This window comes from Hemiscyllium ocellatum, chromosome 12, assembly GCF_020745735.1.
Source record: "Hemiscyllium ocellatum isolate sHemOce1 chromosome 12, sHemOce1.pat.X.cur, whole genome shotgun sequence".
Taxonomy (NCBI): domain Eukaryota; kingdom Metazoa; phylum Chordata; class Chondrichthyes; order Orectolobiformes; family Hemiscylliidae; genus Hemiscyllium; species Hemiscyllium ocellatum.
The window spans coordinates 61,852,592-61,875,587 of record NC_083412.1 but is presented as its reverse complement, the minus strand read 5'-3'; the positions used below and the strand labels follow the sequence as shown (position 1 = coordinate 61,875,587).

Genomic DNA, 22,996 nt, shown 5'->3' with positions numbered 1-22,996 from the left:
CTGCATGACATTGAAGCTTTCATATACTCAGAGTACAACACGAGACTCAAACAAAAATATTACCCAATCAACCTGCTCATAGATGCAATCTCACACACGCTTCTCGAGCAGGTAGAACTTGAACCTAGGCCTCCTGGTTCAGAGGTTCAGATTATGCCACTGCACCGCACAACCCTCCCCCCATCCCCATCTTCCATGAGTCTATTCTCCATCCTGGTCACCAACAGATGAGTCAATGTTAAATCATTAATTTAATTAGCACCTGAAAAAGGATCTCATAACTGGATCCAGGCTATAATTTTGAAAGCATTCATAGTGAGTTCTATGAACAATCAGACTACAATCTATCTACTCTATTTCCTACAAGGCTTAAAAAGGGTACAGTCTAGGCTAACATTTTAGAATAGTATTTGAGAAGTTTTGCATTATTAGAGGTAATGGCATATGAATGGCATGTTAAACCAAGGTCCTGTTAGATGACCAGGTAGATGTTAAACATTTTCAGTTAGCTATTCCAATGCCCCGATCAATAACCAATATCAATACAGATGAACTATCATACATCTGCTCCTTTTAATACCTTATTCTGTGTAAAATGGAACCAGCGATTGCATTTCACAACTAAGGTTTGTAAAATTTGAAGTTAAGCTAAGCTTAAGTTAAGAAATGATATGGGACAACTCAAGTTCAACACATTATCAAACATGACCTAAACTTGGTCTTGATATCCCATTTTAATACACAACCGCACAGGGGAAAAAAAAATGAAGAAATAGGACAAGGAATAGATACAAAGGCAAACTGCTGCAGATGCTCAAAATCTGAAGCACAATACTGGAGAAACCCAGGCCTGGCAATAGATATGAGTGACATGGAGGTGTTGGACTAGGGTGTACAAATGTAAAAAATCACAACACCAGGTTATGATCCTGATCCACAGTTACCCAATGAAGGAACAGTGAAACGAAAGCTAATGCTTCCAAAATAAACCTTTTGGACTATAACCTGGTGTTGAGATTTCTATTTCTGTCTTCACAGACATTATTAGAGTTAATGTTTGATCTTGTATGACTCTTCATAACTTTTTCCAGTGCTTTGGCATTAATATAATTGTAGCCGAATATTACTTCATCAGGCGTTGGTCACCCTGCCACCCTACAATGTGCCTTGAGAAAGCCTTGATCCAAGCAATATGCAGCAATTTGTTTTAATTGTCACCTTATCAATCAGCAATCTTGAGCAAATGACAAAGATATACCTTAAATATACCAGTTATATCTTGGTATTTATGCTGTAAATATATAGAGTCTAACAGTGATGTGTATACTCCTGCATTATCTTTCTATTACTTAACTGTGTTTTTACATTGTAAAAACTTCAATACTTCCTTAATTTTTTTTTAGGGAAATTGACGTCTCAAAGTTTTGCTTGGTCAGGGTTTACTGTGATTGCGCGTACCTTGACTACCTGGAAGATTTGATCAATTGGCACACTCCTGTCCTGTAGGTGCCGGTTAGTAAAAGATTTACTGTACACACTTTGTTTCAGTGGTTATTCCTACTGTTTGCGACAGGACTTCAAGATTCTGATCGGATTTTTAGCCAAACGTCAGAAGGCAGAGCTCTGTCTAAATTCCAGCTTCCATCAGAGTGCACTCCAGAACTTTGACTCAGCAACAGTAAAGGGACAGCTTGTAATAGATAGCATATCAGAGAAATATGCAGGTGGTAGAGATTCAATTATTCTGATAGCCTTGTATTTTTAGTTGGAAAGTACTTTTCACCGAGCTGGCATTCATCCACAAACTCCATCAACAGACACATCGACCTGGACCCAATATACCAATCACTACAGCGGACAGCTGAAACTGACACCCGGAAGCGGCAAGGACAGACCATTATAAATGCCGGAAGAAACATCAAAGAAGCGCTTCGCAGGAGGCTCCAGAGCACTGATGATGTCTCCTAGCCAGGGGACGAAACGTTTGCAACAAAAACTTCCAGCTCGGCGAACAGAACCACTACAACAAGCACCCGAGCTACAAATCTTCACACAAACTTTGAGTACTTTTCAGCAGATTAGGAGACTTCCTGTAGGGTACATTGTGGATGGTGTACACTGCTGCTACTTTGTACTGGAGGAAAGTGTGAATCTTCAAGGCAAGTCAGTCAGTCGGCTACTTTGATCTGGATCGTTTCTAATTTAGATTGCTGTTGCGACTGCACCCATTTAAGAAAAAGAGCTCAACTTGTGCTTATAGATGGTAGATAGACTTAGAGAGTTAAGACAGTTACACACTGCAGAACTCCCAGCCTCTGACCCGCTTTTATAGCTACAGTATTTCTTGGTTTGTCTAGTTCACTTTCTGGTCAATGTTTACCCTCAGATGTTTAAGCTTGGGGATTCAGTGATGGTGATGCCTTTAAATATCCAAGGGAATTGGTTAAACTTTCTTGTTTGAAATGGCAATTGCTGGATACTACGGTGGCACAAACCCGAACATTGCCCAAATCTTGCTGATTCATTATTGGAGGAGTTGGGCATGAAACTGAACATTATGCCATGAGTAAACATCTCCCCCTTCTGACCTAATAAGGGAGTGAAGGTCATTATTGAAGCCATTGAAAAATCACTGGATGTACAAGACTACCATGAGGAACTCCTATTACAATGTACTAGGACTGAGATAATTGGTCCTGAACAATGACTTTTGTGCTAGGTATCGCTGTAATTAGTGGATAGTATAATGTACCTAACATTCTTCCCACCCCCCCTTCTTTTGATGTATAAATCAACAACTTTTATCAAAAGGTCTGCAACTTCATGATGAAAACAAAACCCCACCTTTGCCACTGAAGGTATTCTTACATTTCCATATTATAATATTTGTGATTAATGGAAATTTTTCAGGACATGAAAAGTTGTAATGATTTTGCCAATAAATACATTTTATTGCTATATCATAAAAACAAAACAATAAATTAACCATTAATAAGGTGATACTGGAAGATAGAGGGTGGTGGTGAGAGAGTTACTTTTTGGACTGGAGGCCTGTGACCAGTGCAATGATCAGTACTGGGCCCATTTTTGATTGTCATTTATATCAACGATTTGGATGAAAATACAGGAGACATGGTTAGTAGGTTTGCGGACAACACCAAAAGTGGTGGTGTAGTTGACAGTAAAGGTGGTTATCTAAGATTACAGAGGAGTCTTAATTGATTGAGTTAGAGGGCTGAGTGGCAGATGGATTTTAGTTTAGATAAACGTAAGGTATTGCACTTTGTTAAAACAAACAAGGGTAGGACGTACACAGTTAATGATAGGGCTCTGGTTGTCGAACACAGAGACCGAGGAGTTCAAGGACATAACTCTTTGAAATTTGCAACAAAGATAAACAGAGTGGTTAAGGTGACATTTAGCACACTTGTCTTCATTGCTCAGACCAGAAAGTATAGGAGTTGGGATGCCATGTTGAAGTTGTACAAGACATTGGTGAGGCCACTGTTAGAGTACTGTGTATAGTTCTAGTTGTCCTGCTGTAGGAAGGGTATTATTAAAATGGAGATAGTTCAGAAAAGATTTACCAGGATGGTGCCAGGAATGGATGGTTTGAGTTATAGTGAGGGGCTGGGACTTTTTTGTTTCCACTGGAGCATAAGAGGTTGAGGGTGACCTTCTAGAGGTTTATAAAATCAGGAGCACACAAAGATGAATACCAAGGGTCTTACCTGAGGGTATAGGAATTCAAAACTAGGGGGCATATTTCTAAGATGCGAGGAGAAAGATTAAAAGCAGGGCTTAAGAAGTAACTTTCTTTCAAAAAAAAAGTCTCAACTGTGGAGTCAACTCCCAGAGGAAATGAGAGATGCAGGCAGAGTTACAACATTTAAAAGACATTCAGATTGGAACAGGAAAGGTTTGGAGGGACATGGACCCAGTGCAGGCAAGTGGGACTAGTTTAGTTTGGGAACATGGCTGGTGTGGACTAGTTGCTCCAAAGCGTCTGTTTTCCATGTTGTATGACTTTGCCTGTGGTTATATTTCAAAATAAAAAGTGAGGTCTGCAGATGCTGGAGATCAGAGCTGAAAATGTGTTGCTGGTTAAAGCGCAGGTCAGGCAGCATCCAAGGAACAGGAAATTCGACATTTCGGGCCAGAGCCCTTCATCAGGAATGAGGAGAGGGTGCCAGGCAGGCTAAGGGGGGCTCTGGCCCGAAACGTCGAATTTCCTGTTCCTTGGATGCTGCCTGACCTGCTGTGCTTTAACCAGCAACACATTTTCAGCTCAGTTATATTTCAAAGGCAAGAATACTGGTCCTAGGGGGTCTCACCAAATGGTCTCAGTATCCCACCAGTGCAATGTATCGCACAGGTTGAGAACTACTGATCTACAAGATGGATTGCAGCAACTCACCAAGGCTCCTAGGTAGCACCTTTCAAACCAACAACCTCTACTACCTAGAAGGACAAAGGCACACGGAAAAGAATATTTGAAAATTGTAAATATAGAAATCCATGTCTATTGTCATTCACCTCTTCAAAGATATATTTCATTCATAACAAATTTTATTTGTCTCTTCCATTGTCACATATTGTGTCTCCATTTAATTATTCAATTTCAAATGCTTGGTCCCTTAAATGTTTGTCCATCATTTCTTCTTATAAACCTTTACTCTCCAGGTCTAGGTCAGGCATTGCCAAAATTTGGGAGCAGAACAAAGATACCCAATGAAAAATGCTGCCCTGGACTCAAAACTTAAACAGTTGACTCCAAATATAATTGATTCTCCAAAGCATAAAGGACCTACGCAAATGAAGAAAAACAGTAAGCCTAAGCAGTAGCAGAGGAAAGAAACCTGAAAGTTGGTATATGATGTAATTGGAAATGTATATGTAGTATAAAAGGAAGCTGCAGTGACAATCCCAAACTAAATAGATGGCATAAAAAGAATAGACCACATGAAAATTGGACAGGTGGCCTAGCAAATTAGTAGGGGACATTTAAAGAACAGATACATGTTGAAATACTAGATAATGCCCATTTATGAACCAAATCAGAAATCCTATACAGGATGAAGTCTTACTTGATCTGTTCAGGAGTTCCACCTGACGTTGCATTGGTGATGGCCCAAGCAGCTTCTTTCCTTGTCCGAAATTCTGCTGTCTGTAGAATAGTTATTAGGACAGGGAAGATATCGGCATCTATCACAGCCTGCAATTGTTATGGACAAAAGTTTGAATAAAACTTTTTAAAACCTTTTCTATCAGTAAAGTTATAAACTTACCTTTCCTATGCAAGTACAATATTTTAAACTTTAGAAGATCACCATTTGTCACAGGTAGAGAAGGTGGTGACGGCAGTGCTTAACAAGCCTGCCTTCATTCATCAGAACATTGAGGACAGGAATTGGGACAACATATTACGGCTGGACAGGAGGTTGGGGAGATCACTTCTAGAATATTGCATACAATTCTGGTCACCCTTCAATTGGAGGGATGTTGTTAAACATTAAGGTGCAGAAATGATTTACAAGGATGTAGCTGGAATTGGAGAGTTTGAGCTACAGCAAGAGACTGAATAGGTTTGTAACCTTGGAGTGGAGGCTGAGGGGTGAAGTTATAGAGATTTATAAAGTCATGAGGAGCATGGATAGGGTGCATAGACAAGGTCTTTTCCGCAGGGGTGGTGGGGAAAAAAAAAAGTCCAAAACTAGAGGGCATCTGTTTAAGGTTAAGGTGGGGGTGTGGGGGGGATTTAAAAGGAAACTGAATAACCTTTTCATGCAAAGGATGGTGCATGTATGGAATGAGCTGCCAGAGGAGAAGGAGGCAGGTACAGTTTAACATTTAAAAAGGCAACTGGATGGGTATATGAACACATAGGGTTTGAGAGATATATGGGCCAAATGCTGGGAAATTGGATCAGGTCAGATTGGGATGTTTGGTTGGAGCGAATGAGATGGACCAAAGGGTGTTTTCCAAGCTGTGCAACTCTACAAGTGATAACCCATTATCTGACAAAACTTCGTCATGGTATGCAGTTGACACCGGAAGATATACATTGTTACAGCAAATACCACTGGTGAGAGAAAAATGTAGAGTTAGTAATTGATATATGCGACAGCTTGAAGCATACCTGTATCTGTGCTCTGTTGCCTGCTGTAATATTGGATATAGTCCAACATGCTTCCTTTTTGATTGATTCTTTAGGGCTGCTCAATAAGTGCAATAAACTCTGTAAAGCAGAGCAATTTAAAATTACCTAGGGGACAAAAAAGAAAATAAATCATTAATTATTCATGTAAAATACTACTTAAATCAAGCCAAGTGGTTTAGATATGCACGAACATAAACAGAGAGACATTAAGTTTGGTGACTAGATGTTGATCTTAGTCCAAGGTGCACTAGAATGAAGTGATTGGAGATCAAAAAGAGACTATTTTAAAATCACATTGACCATGCAAATGTGTGAAATGAAACAACAGTCAGCACTGTAAAGTTGAGCTCGAGTGTACCAGCATTCCAATAATCTTCAGAATATAACTTACCTGACATGCACCCTCTACTTCTGTATGCCTTCCTTTCCCATTCAGTACACCAGTACCAGCAATAGCTCTTAAAGTCACTATGTCCCAGGTCTTTAACATGCTTTTGCCCACTTTGAAATCCATGTTAGAAACATGCTTAGTATGCATCAAATCAGCTTGAAATGAGCACTATCCTGACCCTTTGTCCAAGTTTCATGTTACTTGAAACTGCTTAAGGTTTCACTTCTATAGAAGGCAGGATAGTAGATAATTAGTTTTAGGAGAAGTTGGCTATCTTAATAAGGGCTCCACTGACAGACTAAACCTCATGGCAAAGCAACTAGCAAATACTTAATCACAGTAAATAACTGCAGGTCTTCTCATTTAATCTTACTTAAGATGCTTGCTGAAATAGGTTAGTTCATTAATCTTGATGTAGAGTAAGACTTAAGTGAGCACACCACCTTGATAAGGAAAAAGAACTGGTGAATTGAGTGGCCATTACAAAGAGCTTGTTAGCTAGAGTTGAAAAATGTGGTGTTGGAAAAGCACAGCCGGTCAGACAGTGGAGGAGCAGGAGAGTTGACGTTGAGCACGAGTTCTTCATTCCTGATGAACAGCTCATGCTCGAAATGTTGATTCTCCTGCTCCTCAGATGCTGTTTGATTGGCTGTGCTTTTGCAGCACCACATTTTTCGACTCTGATCTCCAGCATCTGCAGTTCTCACTTTCTCCTAGCTAGTCTTGAGCCTCATAAATAACTGATAGTAGAACAGAACTGCCAATGAAAGTTCTGTGAATTAGCTTGAGATTGAAGAGGATATGTTAACGGGAGTGACGAGACTGGTCAAGGAGGGATGCTTGAGATAAGATGAAGTGAAGATGAGGCAAGAGGAATTGACTAAGGCCAGAAAGTACATACAAAAACCACAAAAGCATGTGATTATATTAAAAGTGGTAGGGTTTTCAATGCAAAGTTTAGATGAAAAACTCAACACCTCAAAGCGTAGCTTGAAATAAAGTAAACTTTTATCGGCCAATAATTTAACCAAGTATTCACCCTTGAAAGGGGTACAAAAGATCAAGACTTAGGAGAGTTCAGAGCAGTAGGCAATGAAAGATGAGTCTGAATTCTGACTCCAAACAAACAGTCCTGAGGGGTTAAAGTCACTCAAAAACATTTGAACACTGAGAAGTGAAGTAGAAAAAGAGAAAGCTGTTTGTGATTGCCAGCTCTTTTACTTGATATAAACTGATAATTGCCTCCTGTCATAGATGTGAGCCTTTACTGTAAAACAAGTCATGTTATACCCCATTTTAAACCCTTGTTAAACATTTACATCCCACTATATTGAGGGACTCAATTCTGATTGGTTAATCGGATAGCAATAAAGTCTGAAAAGTATTGGAGTGTTAATTCAAAGTTTCAAAAATATTACAAATGATTACACCTGTCACTATTAATGAAACATTTTTGTGCAAGAGGTGCTGTAATGTTTAGCATTTTATCAATTGCATGAAAATAGCAATATTCATTGATATATTCATACCCTTCATCATTTGCTTACATTTTGTTTAACAAGTCTGAATTATCCCTACAATATATTTCATTGATGTTTGCTCATTTCACTTTCCTCCACATACCTGAGTCTGTATGTCATCACCTGTTACAATGTTCCCTACTGCGCGTAAAGCTGGTGATATCACCTTATAGTCACAGTGCCTGTTAGAAAAACACATGGAGAAAAGTTACCAAACCAAAACACTTAAGTTTTGCTTTCATATTGAGACACTGACTGATCATCTAAAGCACAAAAGTTTATTTGTACTATGTAAGAGGTTGTAACTATTTTTTCTAAGGGATGTCTACTGGGAAATGTAATACAGACAGATGTTAGAACAAATCTAATTGTAACAAGGCACGTGTTGGAAATTGGGTTCCCCTTTAAAGTGGAATCCTTTTAGTATTTCATATTTAGTTTCCTGTGCAGCAAAGATCGCTGGAAAAGGAAAAGTCATAAGATTTATTGAGCACCACATTATCCTAATATCAATAAGATGTTGGGGAAATAGCATGTTTTAGTGGTAAAAGTCTTCAAAATAGCCTTCAAACGGAGGGGGAAAAAATGAGATGGCAGTTAACCATCTTAGGCTAGGGGAGGATGCTGCCTTCACAGTTTTAATAAGACGGACACATTCTACACCAGTAGCCTGTTTGTTGTTCTCTGCTATTGGTAAGCCATTGTACTCTTTGTCAGACTAATTATAGCTGAACTTTTACTTCTTTAAAAACTTAAAATTTTGAAAATTTCTTACAAATGATGTTTGCCTGTTTTAGCTAACTTTGATGAACTCCCAAAATCTAACATGTCCATTTCCAGTCTGGTATCTGCATGAGTGCAACATTGAACATTTTTAATATTTAAGCATGATTAGGGAAGAAGTTGGAACTCTTTAAAAGTGATGCAATATATGAACGAGAAACAAATGTGAAATTATTTTCTGGCCACTAAAAATGAACAGATTGATTCACTTTCAAACACTCAGACTGACTTAATTACCTTGCTGACACAAACAGAAATTGGAGGGAATCACTAACTGGGAGCAGAGATTTCTGGGTAGATGTAGCTGCTTCAACAAGACAGTAATCGTATTGACAAATAATAGCTAGCTATTACTGAAATGCAAACTTGACACTTTCAACAATATCCATATCCGATGGCATGTAATTTAGATGAAAAATGATCAGATTGTCTGCAACACAGGTGGTGAGAAATGGTGTAAAACAGGGCAACTTGTTAAATCAGATTGCATTCATTCTGCATAGATGTAGTTGCAGAATAGAGTTAAAATGGGTTATCTTTCTTGCTTAAACTTGAAAATAGAAAGAAATTGAGCCCATTTCTCTTTGGAACAGGCTACGTATTTTTGGTTTATCTATTCAACATGTTAGAGGGTTTGTCTCACATGCTTTAGCATTATTAGTAAATGGACAGAAATACAGAGGAACCCTCAATTTTCCGAATATCGGATTATCCAAAGGAGACAGAGGTCCAGACAGAAACATTACGTCAAAGACTTGTGCCCAACAGTGTTTTTGTTTACAGTTATTAAAAGTGCTGCCGGGAACAGTCCTGGACTGATGGGAGCGCAGGCACAGTCTCTAAACGACTCACCTCCCACATGCTCTCTCTCCCTCCCCACACTTTCCCTGGAGTTCTACACAGACATGTATCCAAAACACGCCTTCCCCAGATAATCTTTCCAACATTGTCCTGTACAGGGCAAAGGTAGAACCTGTTAAAAAGTTGCATTAAAAAGGTGTGCGCGCACGCACACGATGGGCGCACTATTTGTAAACTCCACCCCCCCAAAAGGCAGTCGTAGCAACAGCAGTCTTGTTGTGGGTGTCCAGTCCCGCTGTCCCGGAGAAGGGGTGGGGGTGGGGGCAGATGGGGAGCAGTGTTGGATGGGGCAGGGCCTTGCGTGCAGTGTGCTGCTGCCTAGTCTGAACAGGGAGCAGACTTAATAGAAAACTCCGAGCCCCAAAGGAAAGGTATTGAATTGATCAGCCGAATAAAATCAATAATCCAAACAAACTAGTGCCCGCCCATCTCATTCAGATGATTGAGGTTCCTCTGTACTGGCTTCTAATTCTCTTGACCTCTTGAAACAATTCTTGCATTTCAAAATCCTTCTAACATTGGTGCCTATTGATTTATTATGATAAAAAATCTGGCGTGTACACCGAATGACAACCAGTGCTTCATACCAGTAATATTGCACCATTACTAATGCCATAACATCTATAAAAGGTGCATATTTCATCTAAAAGGAAACTCTGTTCGCTTCTGGAAGCTATTCTGTTGTGAACGCCAGTTAAAAGCTTGAGGGGCAAAAAAAAAGTTATAAAATAGCTGCAACAGAGAAGAGGCTTGGATCTCAACCAGAACATTTTGTAGTACAGAGGGTCATTATGCCATACTGGCAGTGTCCCTACCTCTGTGCCAGAAAACCTGGGTTCAAGTCCCACCTGCTCCAGAGATGTCAAAACATGTCTGAAGCTGTTGCTTACAAATATACATAGAGAAACAGTTAATATAGAAAGGTCATTATAACCTGAAACATCAGAACTAAGAAGAAGTTCTAACCCTGAAGTGTTAGTTTCTTTCCACAGATGCTGCTCTTAACTACTGAGTATTGCCAGCATGTTTTTTCCCCAGAAATCCAACACCTGCGGTACTTTGCTGTTGTGTATAAACACAAGGTTTGGGTTAACTTAAGGAATAACTTTAGCCTCCAGAATCTGATCCATGAACCAGTTACTTTGAGAGGGAGTTGAAAACACATTTTATTTGCAAGTCATTTGAACAGTCCACAATGGTACTTGTACTCGCATTAAGCCTTCTTGCAAAGCAGTATGCCAAACTTCACTGATCTAAGCACAGATGTGAAAAGCAGTAACCATGAGAAGGCTACGATACAGTGTGCAGAATTGAACCCAGGAGAGCCACTACCTTCAGAAACTGGATAGGGAATACATTGGAAGGAAACTGGTTTCGACAAAAATATTATGCTTCTACAAAGAGTGCTTTTTCATCTATTTAGCAGTTCAAAATTATCAGAGGAGTATGACTGTACGATAAACAGATATAAAGAAAGGCATTCCTAGCCAAAGAATTAAAATTAAAAGAGTTAAAAAGTAACTTACATTAATAGTTCCACTAATCTTCTGCAAACTCCGGAGTCTATTACTGCTTGGATTTTATCATTGGGCCCATCTGATAAATACGACAAAGCCCAGCAGGCATCAGCCAGAACATCTATGTCATTGAGGAATAGCAGCCAGGACACAACACTGAGGCAGGGAGATACCTAGGAAAGAAATACAATCGAATTCAATATACAGCTTATCTGTATTCTCCTGGGTAAGGAGTTATCATGCTGACAATATCATTTCAGAGACTGAACAAAATAAAATTAAATGCCTACTGAAAAAATATAGAACTGGTACAAAACTTGCAGCTTTCTAACTAATTTTAAGATATTCTAGCTGCTTTAATGCAATGTTCTCTGGTAAAACTCATGTACTTTGGGTGATTTATCAAATATTGTGTTACTGACAATGTAATATTTTATAAAAAATAAATATTCAGGTAGCGAATATTGAATACATGAAAATTATTTCATGTTCCTCTTCACTGCATTCCAATATAATTGCGTTTTCATGATCAAAAGAAATTCTAGAATAGCATCACTGGGTTATTGATTCTCCAACTTTTAAAAAGAGAAGACTTTTGTCGGATGTGCTTCCTTTAATTGTCCATGCAAGTCTTGCTATATTGCCCAATAAATTTGATTTACCCAGTAACTGATTCCCAAGTCTCTTGATGTCACTTACTGACCAGTTATTGAGTATAGCAGAAGCATCCAATTTTACCTTCCCTTTCTCACTGGATTTCATTCAGTGCTCCCTCCTACATCAGAGGTGAAACCCTGGTATTAGTGGATTCAAAGTGTTGAAATGTTATTTTTTTTCTTTTGTTTCTGATCTTGCCTGATGTACTGGGTATTTTAACATGTTCTATTTTGATTGCAGATTCCCAATATCATTTACAAATGTTGCTTTTGTAGGATCAATTATGTGATGACACTCCATGGTCTTGTTCACTGGTGCTCAGAACAAACTCAAAACTACATAGTATTAAATAAATATTCAAACTTCACTCTTTCATCATTTCACAATACAAAAGCAGAGGCAGAAAATCAGTGGTCATCAGAACTGATTGGTTTGATTCACAGGTCAAGTCGTTTCACTCTTGGACTTTCCTTTAGAGAATCTAATTCCATAAAGGTTCAACATTTAATCACATGGTGAGCTTTGGGTATGAACTGGTACATTACTCTGGATATGTATACAAACAATTTATGCCAATGATCTATTTCATTCTTGAAGACTGCTCTATATTGATTGCTTGCACATTTGCAAATTTGTAAAAGGCTACTTGTCAGCAGATTTTAAAAAACATCCAACAAATGTAAACTGTTTGAACAAGATTATCAGTTTATAGAATTGAAATATCGTTCTCCAAATCATATTTTTCACATCCAAAAGAACAAAGTATACTGAAGCGTCACTGGATGGATACTACCTTTGAAAATTCTGGAGGAGGATTCTTCCCTCTACAGAGGTTTGACAATGCCCAAACAGCATTCCTAGTCATTGTCAATCGGTTAGGTTTTGATAGCAGCCTAAAGTATTTAAAACAAATAATTAACATTAAAAATTATTTGAAGTACAGAAATGCACATCTGAAAAGGCTTTCTTCATCTTTAAAATATGGTAATCAATATGTAAATACTTCTAGAAAGGTAGTTTTTCCCTGATCAGTTTGGCAAAGTTGATTGATTAAGAATCAGTACTACTAGAGATGGAGATTAAAATCTTGACACTGACCAGTGATTGGAAAGCTGCAGTTTAAAAAAACAATAGAGGCAACCTTGTAAGATACTAAATGAATATTTTGCATCAGTATTTACTATGGAAAAGGATATGGAAGATATAGACTGTAGGGAAATAGATGGTGACATCTTGCAAAATGTTCAGATTACAGAGGAGGAAGTGCTGGATGTCTTTAAACGGTTAAAAGGTGGATAAATCCCCAGAACCTGATCAGGTGTATTCGAGAACTCTGTGGGAAGCTAGAGAAGTGATTGCTGAGCCTCTTGCTAAGATATTTGTATCATTGATAGTCACAGGTGAGGTGCCAGAAGACTGGAGGTTGGCAAATGTGGAGCCACTTTAAGGGGGTAAAGACAAGCCAGGGAACTATAGACCGGTGAGCCTGACCTCGATGGTGGGCAAGTTGCTGGAGGGAATCCTGAGGGACAGGATGTACATTTATTTGGAAAGGCAAGGACTGATTAGGGATAGTCAACATGGCTTTGTGTGTGGGAAATCATGTCTCACAAACTTGATTGAGTTTTTTGAAGAAGTAACAAAGAAGATTGATGACGGCAGAGCAGTAGATGTGGTCTATATGAACTTCAGTAAGGCATTTGACTAGGTTCCCCATGGGAGACTGATTAGCAAGGTTAGATCTCATTGAATAAGGGGAGAACTAGCCATTTGGATACAGAACTGGCTCAAAAGGTAGAAGACAGAGGATGGTGGTGGTGGAGGGTTGATTTTCAGACTGGAGGCCTGTGACCAGTGGAGTGCCACAAGGATTGGTGTTGGGTCCTCTATTTTCTGTCATTTACATAAATGATTTGGATGAGAGCATACGAGGTACAGTTAGTAAGTTTGCAGAGGACACCAAAATTGGAGGTGTAGTGGTCAGCAAAGAGGGTTACCTCAGTTTACAACAGGATCTGGACCAGATGGGCCAATGGGCTGAGAAGTGGCAGATGGAGTTTAATTCAGATAAATGCAAGGTGCTGCATTTTGGGAAAGCAAATCCTAGCAGGACTTGTACACTTACTGGTAAGGTCCTAGGGAGTGTTGCTCAACAAAGAGACCTCGGAGGGCAGGTTCATAGCTCCTTGAAAGTGGAATCGCAGGTAGATAGGATGGTGAAGGTGGCGTTTGGTATGCTTTCCTTTATTAGCTAGAGTATTGAGTATAGGAATTGGGAGGTCATGTCACGGCTGTACAGGACATCGGTTAGGCCACTGTTGGAATATTGCGTGCAATTCTGGTCTCCTTCCTATCCGAAAGATGTTATGAAACTTGTAAATCTTTTCTGAACCCGTTCAAGGGTGTTGCCGGGGTTGGAGGATTTGAGCTATAGGGAGAGGCTGAACAGGCTGGGGCTGTTTTCCCTGGAGCGTCGGAGGCTGAGGGGGTGATCTTATTGAGGTTTACAAAATTATGAGGGGCATGGGTAGGATAAATAGATGAAGTCTTTTCCCTGAGGTGGGGGAGTCCAGAATTAGAGGGCATAGGTTTAGGCTGAGAGGAGAAAGATATAAAAGAGACACAAGGGGCACCTTTTTCCACGCAGAGGGTGGTACGTGTATGGAATGAGCTGCCAGAGAATGTGGTGGAGGCTGGTACAATTGCAACATTTAAGAGGCATTTGGATGGGTATATGAATAGGAAGGGTTTGGAGGGATATGGGCTGGGTGCTGGCAGGTGGGACTAGATTGGGTTGGGATATCTGGTCAGTGTGGACAGGTTGACCAAAGGGTCTGTTTCCATGCTGTACATCTCTATAACTCTATGACTTATCAAAAGCATGGGCTGGATTTTGGCTATAAATTCGTTAAGCTAATTCTGACATATGTTCTCTAGTTCAGCACAACTCCATACACTGAATGGAGTCTACCAGCTTGTTATAATACTTTTTTGACACTCTGGTCTGGATTTTAACTCAATTGTGCAATGACAAGGAATGACCAATTCCTATAAGTGATCCACAACTTTATTGGCCTAGTATTTGGAGAATCCTTATTAGGGTGACTTCTTTATCTTTCCTAAGCACCTTGCTGAAAAGTCTAAACTTGGAGAACAAAGGACAGAATTAGGCTTCATTGTAGCATATTACTTCGTCAAATTGCATATTAACTTTCTCCAGCTTGACACGTTAGAAATAAAAATTACTCAACTGATGGAACATTACAGAGCATTCACACCTGTGAAACTGAAGTTTTAAAAAAAAAAGTGCTTTTAAGAGACACAAGGACAAACTGGAGAAGTTCCACATAGGTAACTTCTAACCTGATGCACAAGTTTAATAAAAATTGAGAATAGAACAATATCTAAAAGGAATTAATTTGATATGTATTTGGTTTATCCCAAAATATGACAAGACTGCTTTTTCTAGTTTACTTGAAACACTTAAAATGTAAAATAACTTACTGAATGAGAGGAGGCAGTATATTACAGTCTAACACATAATCCCTGCACATGGTGCTGTCCCCTGCAATATTGCCAAGGGCCCAGATTGCCTGCAAGTTAAAAACAAAAACCTCAGATGTTATATTTGACTGACTCAGACAGCAGATACAAAAGCCCTGAATAAACATTTAAAATCACTGATTATTCAACTGGAAGATGCATTCTCTAGTGCCTCTGCAATGACAACTGGTCAGTGGTTAAAAAAATTAATCATGAGAACATAGGAAATAGGGACAAAATATGCCCTCGAGCCTGCTGCACTATTCAATGAAATCATGGATGTGGAGCTGCTGGTGTCGTCAAAGTTAAAAATCACAACAGCAGATTACAGTCCAACAGGTTTATCTGGAAGCACTAGCTTTCTCAGTGCTGCTCCTTTATTAAGGACTCCACAGCTACCTGAAGGAGCAATGGTCCAAAAGTTGATGAGTCCAAAAAAAGCCTGTTGGACTGTAAACTGGTGTTGAGATTTTTTAACTGTCAACTAAATCACAGATGATCTTTTACTTCAATGCCACTTTTCCACTTCTCCTCACATAGCTTGATATCCATATCTTGAAATCACAGCATGTTCGAGATAGTGAAATAAGCTTCTGGAACTAGTCATAAAGCACGGAAACAGATCCTTCAGTCCAACTTGTCCATGCTGAACACAATCTCAAACTAAAGTAGTCCCATCTGCCTGCTTCTGGCCCAAAGTTTTCAAAATCTTTCCTATTCGTATACTTATCCACATCTCTTAAACATTGTAATTGTACCTACATCCACCACTTCATCAGGATTTTCATTCCACGTGCAAACCACGCTGTGTGAAGCATTTGCTTCATAATCTTTAAAATGTCTCTCCTCTCATCTTAAAATTGAGTGCCCTAGTCTTGAAATCCTCCAACCTAGGTAAAAGATATCCAACATTATAAACTAAGGAGTATAGGTAGGGTTAAACTATTAGGCCACCTCTCAACCTCCAAACTACAGTGAAAAAAGTCCTAGACTATCCAGTCTACCCTTATAACTCAAATCTTCCATACCAGGCAACATCTTGGTAAATATACTCTGAACCTTTTCCAGTTTAACAATATCCTTCCTATAAGTGGGTGACCAGAACTGGACATAGTACTCCAGAAGAAAACTCAATGTCCTATGCAATCAGAACATGACTTCCAAAGTCCACTACTCAAAAGTGGTGTGCAATGAAGTTAAGCATGCTAAATGCCTTTTTAACCACTCCATCTATGTGATGCAAACTTCAAAAGTATCTGTACCTGCACCCCCAGGTCTCTCTGTTCTACAATACTATACAAGGTTCTACCATTACTTATATATGTCCTACCCTTGTTTGCTGTACCAAAATGCAATACTTCATATTTATCCAAATTAAACTCCTTCTTCAAGATCTCCTTGTAATCTTAGAAAACGTTCTTCATTGTCTACTATACCACCAATTTTGGTGTTGCCCACAAACTTACTAACCATGCCTTCTATATTCTCATCCAAAACATTTATATAAAAAAGACAAAGAGGAGGACCCAGAGACAGCTAGTGACAGGCCTCCAGACGGAAAAATAATCCACTACCCTTGTCTCCTGCTGTTAAGCTAATTATGAATTCAATTGGCAAACTCACCCTGAATCTAACTTTACTAATTAGTTATCATTTGGAACCTGGTCGCCATTGATATTGATATATTTAGAGGTGTAAGTAAGCATATCTAATGAACAAAGTGTTATCTGTAATTTAAGTGGAGGGTTCTGAAGCTTTCTGCAGTCTGAGGGATTTGGGAGTCCTTATCCATGAATCACAAAAATAACTAGCAGGTTCAGCAGATAACAGAGAAAGCAAATGAAATGAAATATTTCAAAGGGACTGGAGGATAAAAGTAGATTTGCTAAGACCATACAGAGCACTAGTCAGATCACAGCTGGACTAATGTGAACAGTTTTGGGCCCCTTAACTAAGGAAAGATACTCTGGCTTTGGAAGCTGGATTTCAGGTATGGGCAGGCTGTCTTATGCAGAGAGCCTGGGTTTGTTGAAATGTAGACAAATAAGGTGGCCTTATTGAAAATGGGGGTCTTGATAGAGTACATGCAGAATGATTTTTAAAAATGGATATCACTGGCCAGGCCAGCATCTATTGCCCTTCCCCAACTGTCTGGAGGGAAATTAAAAGTCAACCACATTGCTGCGAGTCTGCAGTTACATGTTGGCCAGACCATGAAAGGATGGCAGAATTCCTGGGCATTAGGGAATCAAATAGGTTTTTCTGATACTCAGACTTCATGGTCATCATTACACTCTTAATCCCAGATTTGTTTAAAATTCAATTTGAATTCCACCATCTGCCAAGGTCAGATTTTAAACCAGCTCCCCAGGACATGACCAAAAAGTCAGTGTCTTCTCCTTTTCTGTTGTTTCTCCTTGAGGAGCAGACAGCATAATGTCAGAATAAGAGATTGCATGTTTATCACAGAAGAGGATGAATTTCTTCACTCAGATGGTTATAAATTTATGTAATCTTTCTTAAAAAGCGCACAGGCTGTTGAGGCTGGATTGTTAAGTATTTTAAAAGACTGAAGTTGATAGATGTTTAAACCACTAAGGGAATCAAAGGTTATGGGATAAAAGCAAGTAAATGGAGTGGAAAATTCTGTTATGAAGAAGAGTTACTGGACCCAAAATGTTAACCCTTCTTTCTCTCCACAGATGCTTCTAGACCAGCTACGCTTTTCCAGCAATTACTGTTTTTCTTTGATTACCAGCATCTGCAGTCTTTGATTTTTGTTTTGAGGATATCTGATCACCTGTGATCTCAAAAGGTGCAACAGACTCCATGGGCTGAATGGTCTCCATCTGCTCCTCCATTTTATGGTCTGGCACAAATATCTTGTAAGCACTCAACTGTCTGTCTCAGTACTATGCCCTGTCACCATGGTTTATACACAGCTGCTTTCAAACTTATGAAAAATTGTTTGCGAATGCACCTATGTGATTCTGCATATTTAGAACCAAGAGATAAACCTAAAGGACAGTGACAGCTCTTTAAAAAGGGCCTATTTTTTGCTGTAAACATCTAGCAATGCACCCAATTTATGACAATGACTTCTTGAAACACCATTAGCTTATCTCCCATGATTCTCTATAAAAAGTAAAAACTTAGTTGAAGACAATGAAACTGCTATGATCTGAAACAGCACTGATATTATCCAATTTCCTCAAATGAATTTGAGTGAGAGCATCAACTTACAAAAAGGTAACTAAAACATTAAATGGCAATTTAATATGGTGAAATAAATCAGAATCTCTATTCAGTGGCATTAAATTTCCTTCCCACCCATCATTCAGAGTCATCTGGTAAAATATTTGGAAGATATTTACAGGATTCCTATAAGACTATGTGGTGTACCTGTATAAAATGATAGTCAATTAACAAGGAAAAGGCAAAGGGGCATAAATTTGCCACTGTGTTGCAAAAATAGCTCGATAGCGTAATTATTTCCATTAATTTTTTTAATAGTCCATAATGAACCACTTATTTTAGAAATATTAATTATTCCTAGGACTCAAATTAGCTCCTTTTCTTTTTAAATTGGCAATCATTAATCACCTGAAAAACATACAAATTCACTATAAAATGGTGAGTTTTGAGAAGATTTGTAGTTCAGATAGGGGCTCTGAATGTAAGTTTGCTAGCTGAGCTGGAAGGTTAGTTTTCAGATGTTTTGTCACCATACTAGGTTACATCAATGAGTCTCCAGTGAAGCATTGATGGTATGGCCCACTTTTTATTTATGTGTTGAGGTTTCCTTGGGTTGGTGATGTCATTTCCTGTTCTTTTCCTCAGTGGGTGGTAAATGGGATCCAAGTCAACGTGTTTGTTGATAGAGTTCCAGTTGGAATGCCATGCTTCTAGGAATTCTTGTCCCTCTCTGCTTGGCTTATTCTAGGATGGATGTGTTGCCCCAGTGTATCACTAGTATCTTTACAAACAGATGAGGAAGGACACCCACTTGACTGCGACAACACATCCATCCTAGGACAAGCCAAACAGAGACACGCACGAGAATTTCTAGAAGCATGGCATCCCAACCGGAACTTTATCAACAAACACTGACTTGAGTCCCATTTATCACCTCCTAAGAAAAGGAACAGGAATTGACATTGCCACAGAAAGTGACATCACCAACCCAAGGAAACCTAAACACAAAGAAAATAGCCCGTAACACCAGTGCTTCACTGGAGGCTCACTGATGTTAGCCAGTATGGTGACGAAATGTCTGAAAACAAACCTTCCAGCTCAATGAGCAAACTTACATCCATCACTATAAAAAAGGATTTGAAGACACGATTAACAACAGTAAACTGGCAGTTACCTGTTCCTGCACATCTTCAAAATCTGATGCTAGTAATTCAATAAAAACAGGCACAGCACCGGCCTTGATTACTTCACGGGTCTGTAACGAGCTTCCTGATGCAATATTTGTCAGAACCCATGCTGCTTCAAACTACATTGAAGAAAATTACAATTACCAATGGTTACACTAGTATCAATATTTGCTAGTTCAAAGCAATGACACTTTTTCAAAAAAAGTGAAGAATCATGTTTCAGAACTTTAAAAGACAAGTAATAAAAGTTGAAAATGGTGTATCGCCATATAAATATCTTACAGAAAAAAAACAAATTTTCTTTCAAAGTTCTATAGGACTCATGGAAAATAAAAATTAGCAAACAAATTTTCTTATTCACAAATCTTAGAACTTAGCAATGACAAAACGGAATACAACACAAGGAAAAAGTTCAATTACAGTCAGTTTTGATAAAACATGATAGCTCTGTTCTTGTGCGATCGCGCGTAAGAAAATCGCGCAGTAGCCAAGCCATTTAAACTAATGGAGCCGGAATATTGATAGCCAACACAGGTAAGGAAAGTTCGCGTACTACAAATACAGTATAACTTCAATTGTGTTAAAGCCAATTTGTGTTGAAGAAATGTTATAGCAGAACAGACTGGGAGTAAAATATGTGGGACATCAGAAAATAATTATTCTAAAGCATGATACAACAAGTTTAGTTAACTTTCAAATATATCAAGCTTATGATGTAAAACAGACAGTGACATTTTGTACTCAAATATTTCAATGTGCGATTTAGATTGAGAGCTCATTGGCACTTTGTGAAGTCTCGTGTAGAATAAATGAGACTTAAAATTGGAAATAGTTATCCTATATACTTGCATAAAGGACATTCTTGCTCACTAATGCAGATTTCATTTTACCTGAAACAGAAAAATGTTTTTGGAAGGCATCCAAGGAAAAATCACCACATTCATGAATAATGGGATATAAATCGTTTGAGTAGTTTTGAGTTCCTCACAAACACTAGCATTTAAGTAAACAGCAGCATTCCAGGAACTGAAAATGTATGTGAATTTAATGGTTCACTACAACATGGAGAGCACCCACAGGATAATTGAGACAGCATTAATTATACTTATTTCATTATTCTATGCAAATAATAGGCAAAGTTACAAAGTAAATTTAACATTGGAAAACAATTACTAGCCTTGCCAGTGACGACCATAGCTCAAGATGACTAAAAACCAAATCCAAAACATTCTTGCGGACATAATTCTTGGAGGCCTGCAGATTAACTGTTGCTTTATTTTACATATGCCAAGTCTTTTATACCTGTCCATTATAATCCACAAACTGTTGCAGAGATGAAATTCTGTTTGATAATGCACGTACAATTGTTCGTGATTTCTGAAGTTAAAGAACTAAACTTGCATTTTTTCACACCACGAGCAAATTATAGAGGTTCAATTTTCAGAAATTGATGTATAACTACATACAGAGCAACACTGTTACAAAAAGTACAAATGTAGATATCAGTATGTTTCTATTACCTGTAATGTACAATTTTCTCTCCTTTTGAGAAATTCTACAAATCTTTCCACAACTCCTTGTGTGTTGATCACTTCGTCAATAGGAGGATTAGGTTCTGTTGAAAAAGACATGAAATACTGGATTAAAATGGTTTCTTTCCAATTTCAGCTCATCTCAAAATTTCCAAACTAGCATGGAAATTAAACACTTATGCTGTATACTTTCCTTCTATCTATAGAAGATAACTTCAACTAAAACCAACATGCAAGAAAATGCATCATAGAACTAAAAAAGGTTTATGTTCTCAAACACTACTTCAAGTCTCATCAGATAATGAATATATTTATGCTCTAAGATATAAATGTAGTTATTTTGTAGACAGTAAACATAGAAGTACATAATTTACATGCGCAGAATTACATTCAGCTCTTCATTTCTGTGCCAATTCTGATTCTAAAACTATTTCAATGCTTTTCATTTGGTTATCACTGGCAAGGCTAGATTGCCTTCAAGATATGGTGTGTCACCTTATTAACTAACTGCTGTGCACAAGACATTGGCACATCAACACTGCTGGTAAGTTGATGGTTTGATAATTTTGACTCCGTGATGAAGAAACAGATTTTTTCCCCCAAGCACATATCATTTTAGGAAATTTCTAATTTTTATTTGTTGTTCGAATGACAACCCTTGCCTATGCTGGCTGCATTATTACTCATTTGCCAACAGCTGAAATGATCATCGCTTCAGTTGCAATTTTCAGAAGAAAATAATTCCTAACTTCTTTCCTGCTGTCAGGAATATGTAGTTTTGACGTCCATACTATTTTAACACAATCATTTAAAAAAAGTTATCTTTCTTGCTCCTGTCCACTTCATACCAATACCAGATCTCTCTCAAGTTGAGTTTATGATTCTTGAAGTCATTTTTAATACATAAAAGTTAACATTTTGGAAATAGACACTTTGGCCTAACAAGTGCATGTTGGTGCTTCTTCCTCATATTAGCAAGTGTTAATCCAAGTTACCAAACTCCATTATTTCCTCTTTCAACTTGATCAAAGCTATTCCTACAAAAATGACATGGCTTCTGCCCAATTCACTAAAACAACTAACAGAGTCAGCAGCATTGTCAGAAGCCAGTTAAAGGGAATTTTGACCACAGCATTAATCAGTCCTTTAGATTATATGCTCAAATTCCACCCAAAATCTGGGCATAACTGTGCATGCGTGTGAACATAGAATGGCTGGTAATGAAGACTGGTGAGTCACAGGCACAGATTACCAGGTAGAAATATGATGTTATGGCTGTATCTGAGACCTGGATGAAAGGGGGTCAGGAATGGATCTTTAATATTCCTACATACTAGTTGTTCACTTGCTACGTGTTTCCTCATAGTCAAAGGCTTTACCTTAAGGAGCTGTTTTCATTTAGCTGAACAGGCTGATTCTCCAACAAGTCTTTGGGCAAATTGAGCAGGATGTCCAACAAGGTAAAGGGTTCTGGAGTGCAGCATTTGCATCAGTTTCTTTTGTTGCTGCTGTCTCATTGAAATACGAGGGCTCAAAAACATGACACAACTTTGTTGACCAGTTGTTGTAATTCCAAATGCTTTGGTAGACAATTCCTGTCATCAAGATCAACACTTCAAAAGAGTTGGGTTTCTTTGAAGTGTTTTGTCT

The 22,996-nt window shown here is 38.5% G+C and overlaps 1 protein-coding gene across 1 annotated transcript in view; it reads right to left on the bottom strand.

The window, feature by feature from the left end:
* Positions 1 to 22,996, bottom strand: part of LOC132821084 (importin subunit alpha-5) — a 61,421-nt gene that overhangs the window by 6,188 nt on the left and 32,237 nt on the right. Inside the window, exons 5-12 of the mRNA XM_060833602.1 lie at positions 21,335 to 21,429; positions 19,802 to 19,933; positions 15,394 to 15,482; positions 12,683 to 12,782; positions 11,242 to 11,405; positions 8,175 to 8,253; positions 6,140 to 6,265; positions 5,088 to 5,215 (exon numbers count right to left, since the gene is read on the bottom strand). Coding sequence (XP_060689585.1) covers positions 5,088 to 5,215; positions 6,140 to 6,265; positions 8,175 to 8,253; positions 11,242 to 11,405; positions 12,683 to 12,782; positions 15,394 to 15,482; positions 19,802 to 19,933; positions 21,335 to 21,429 — 913 coding nt within the window. The remainder of the gene's footprint in view (positions 1 to 5,087; positions 5,216 to 6,139; positions 6,266 to 8,174; positions 8,254 to 11,241; positions 11,406 to 12,682; positions 12,783 to 15,393; positions 15,483 to 19,801; positions 19,934 to 21,334; positions 21,430 to 22,996) is intronic.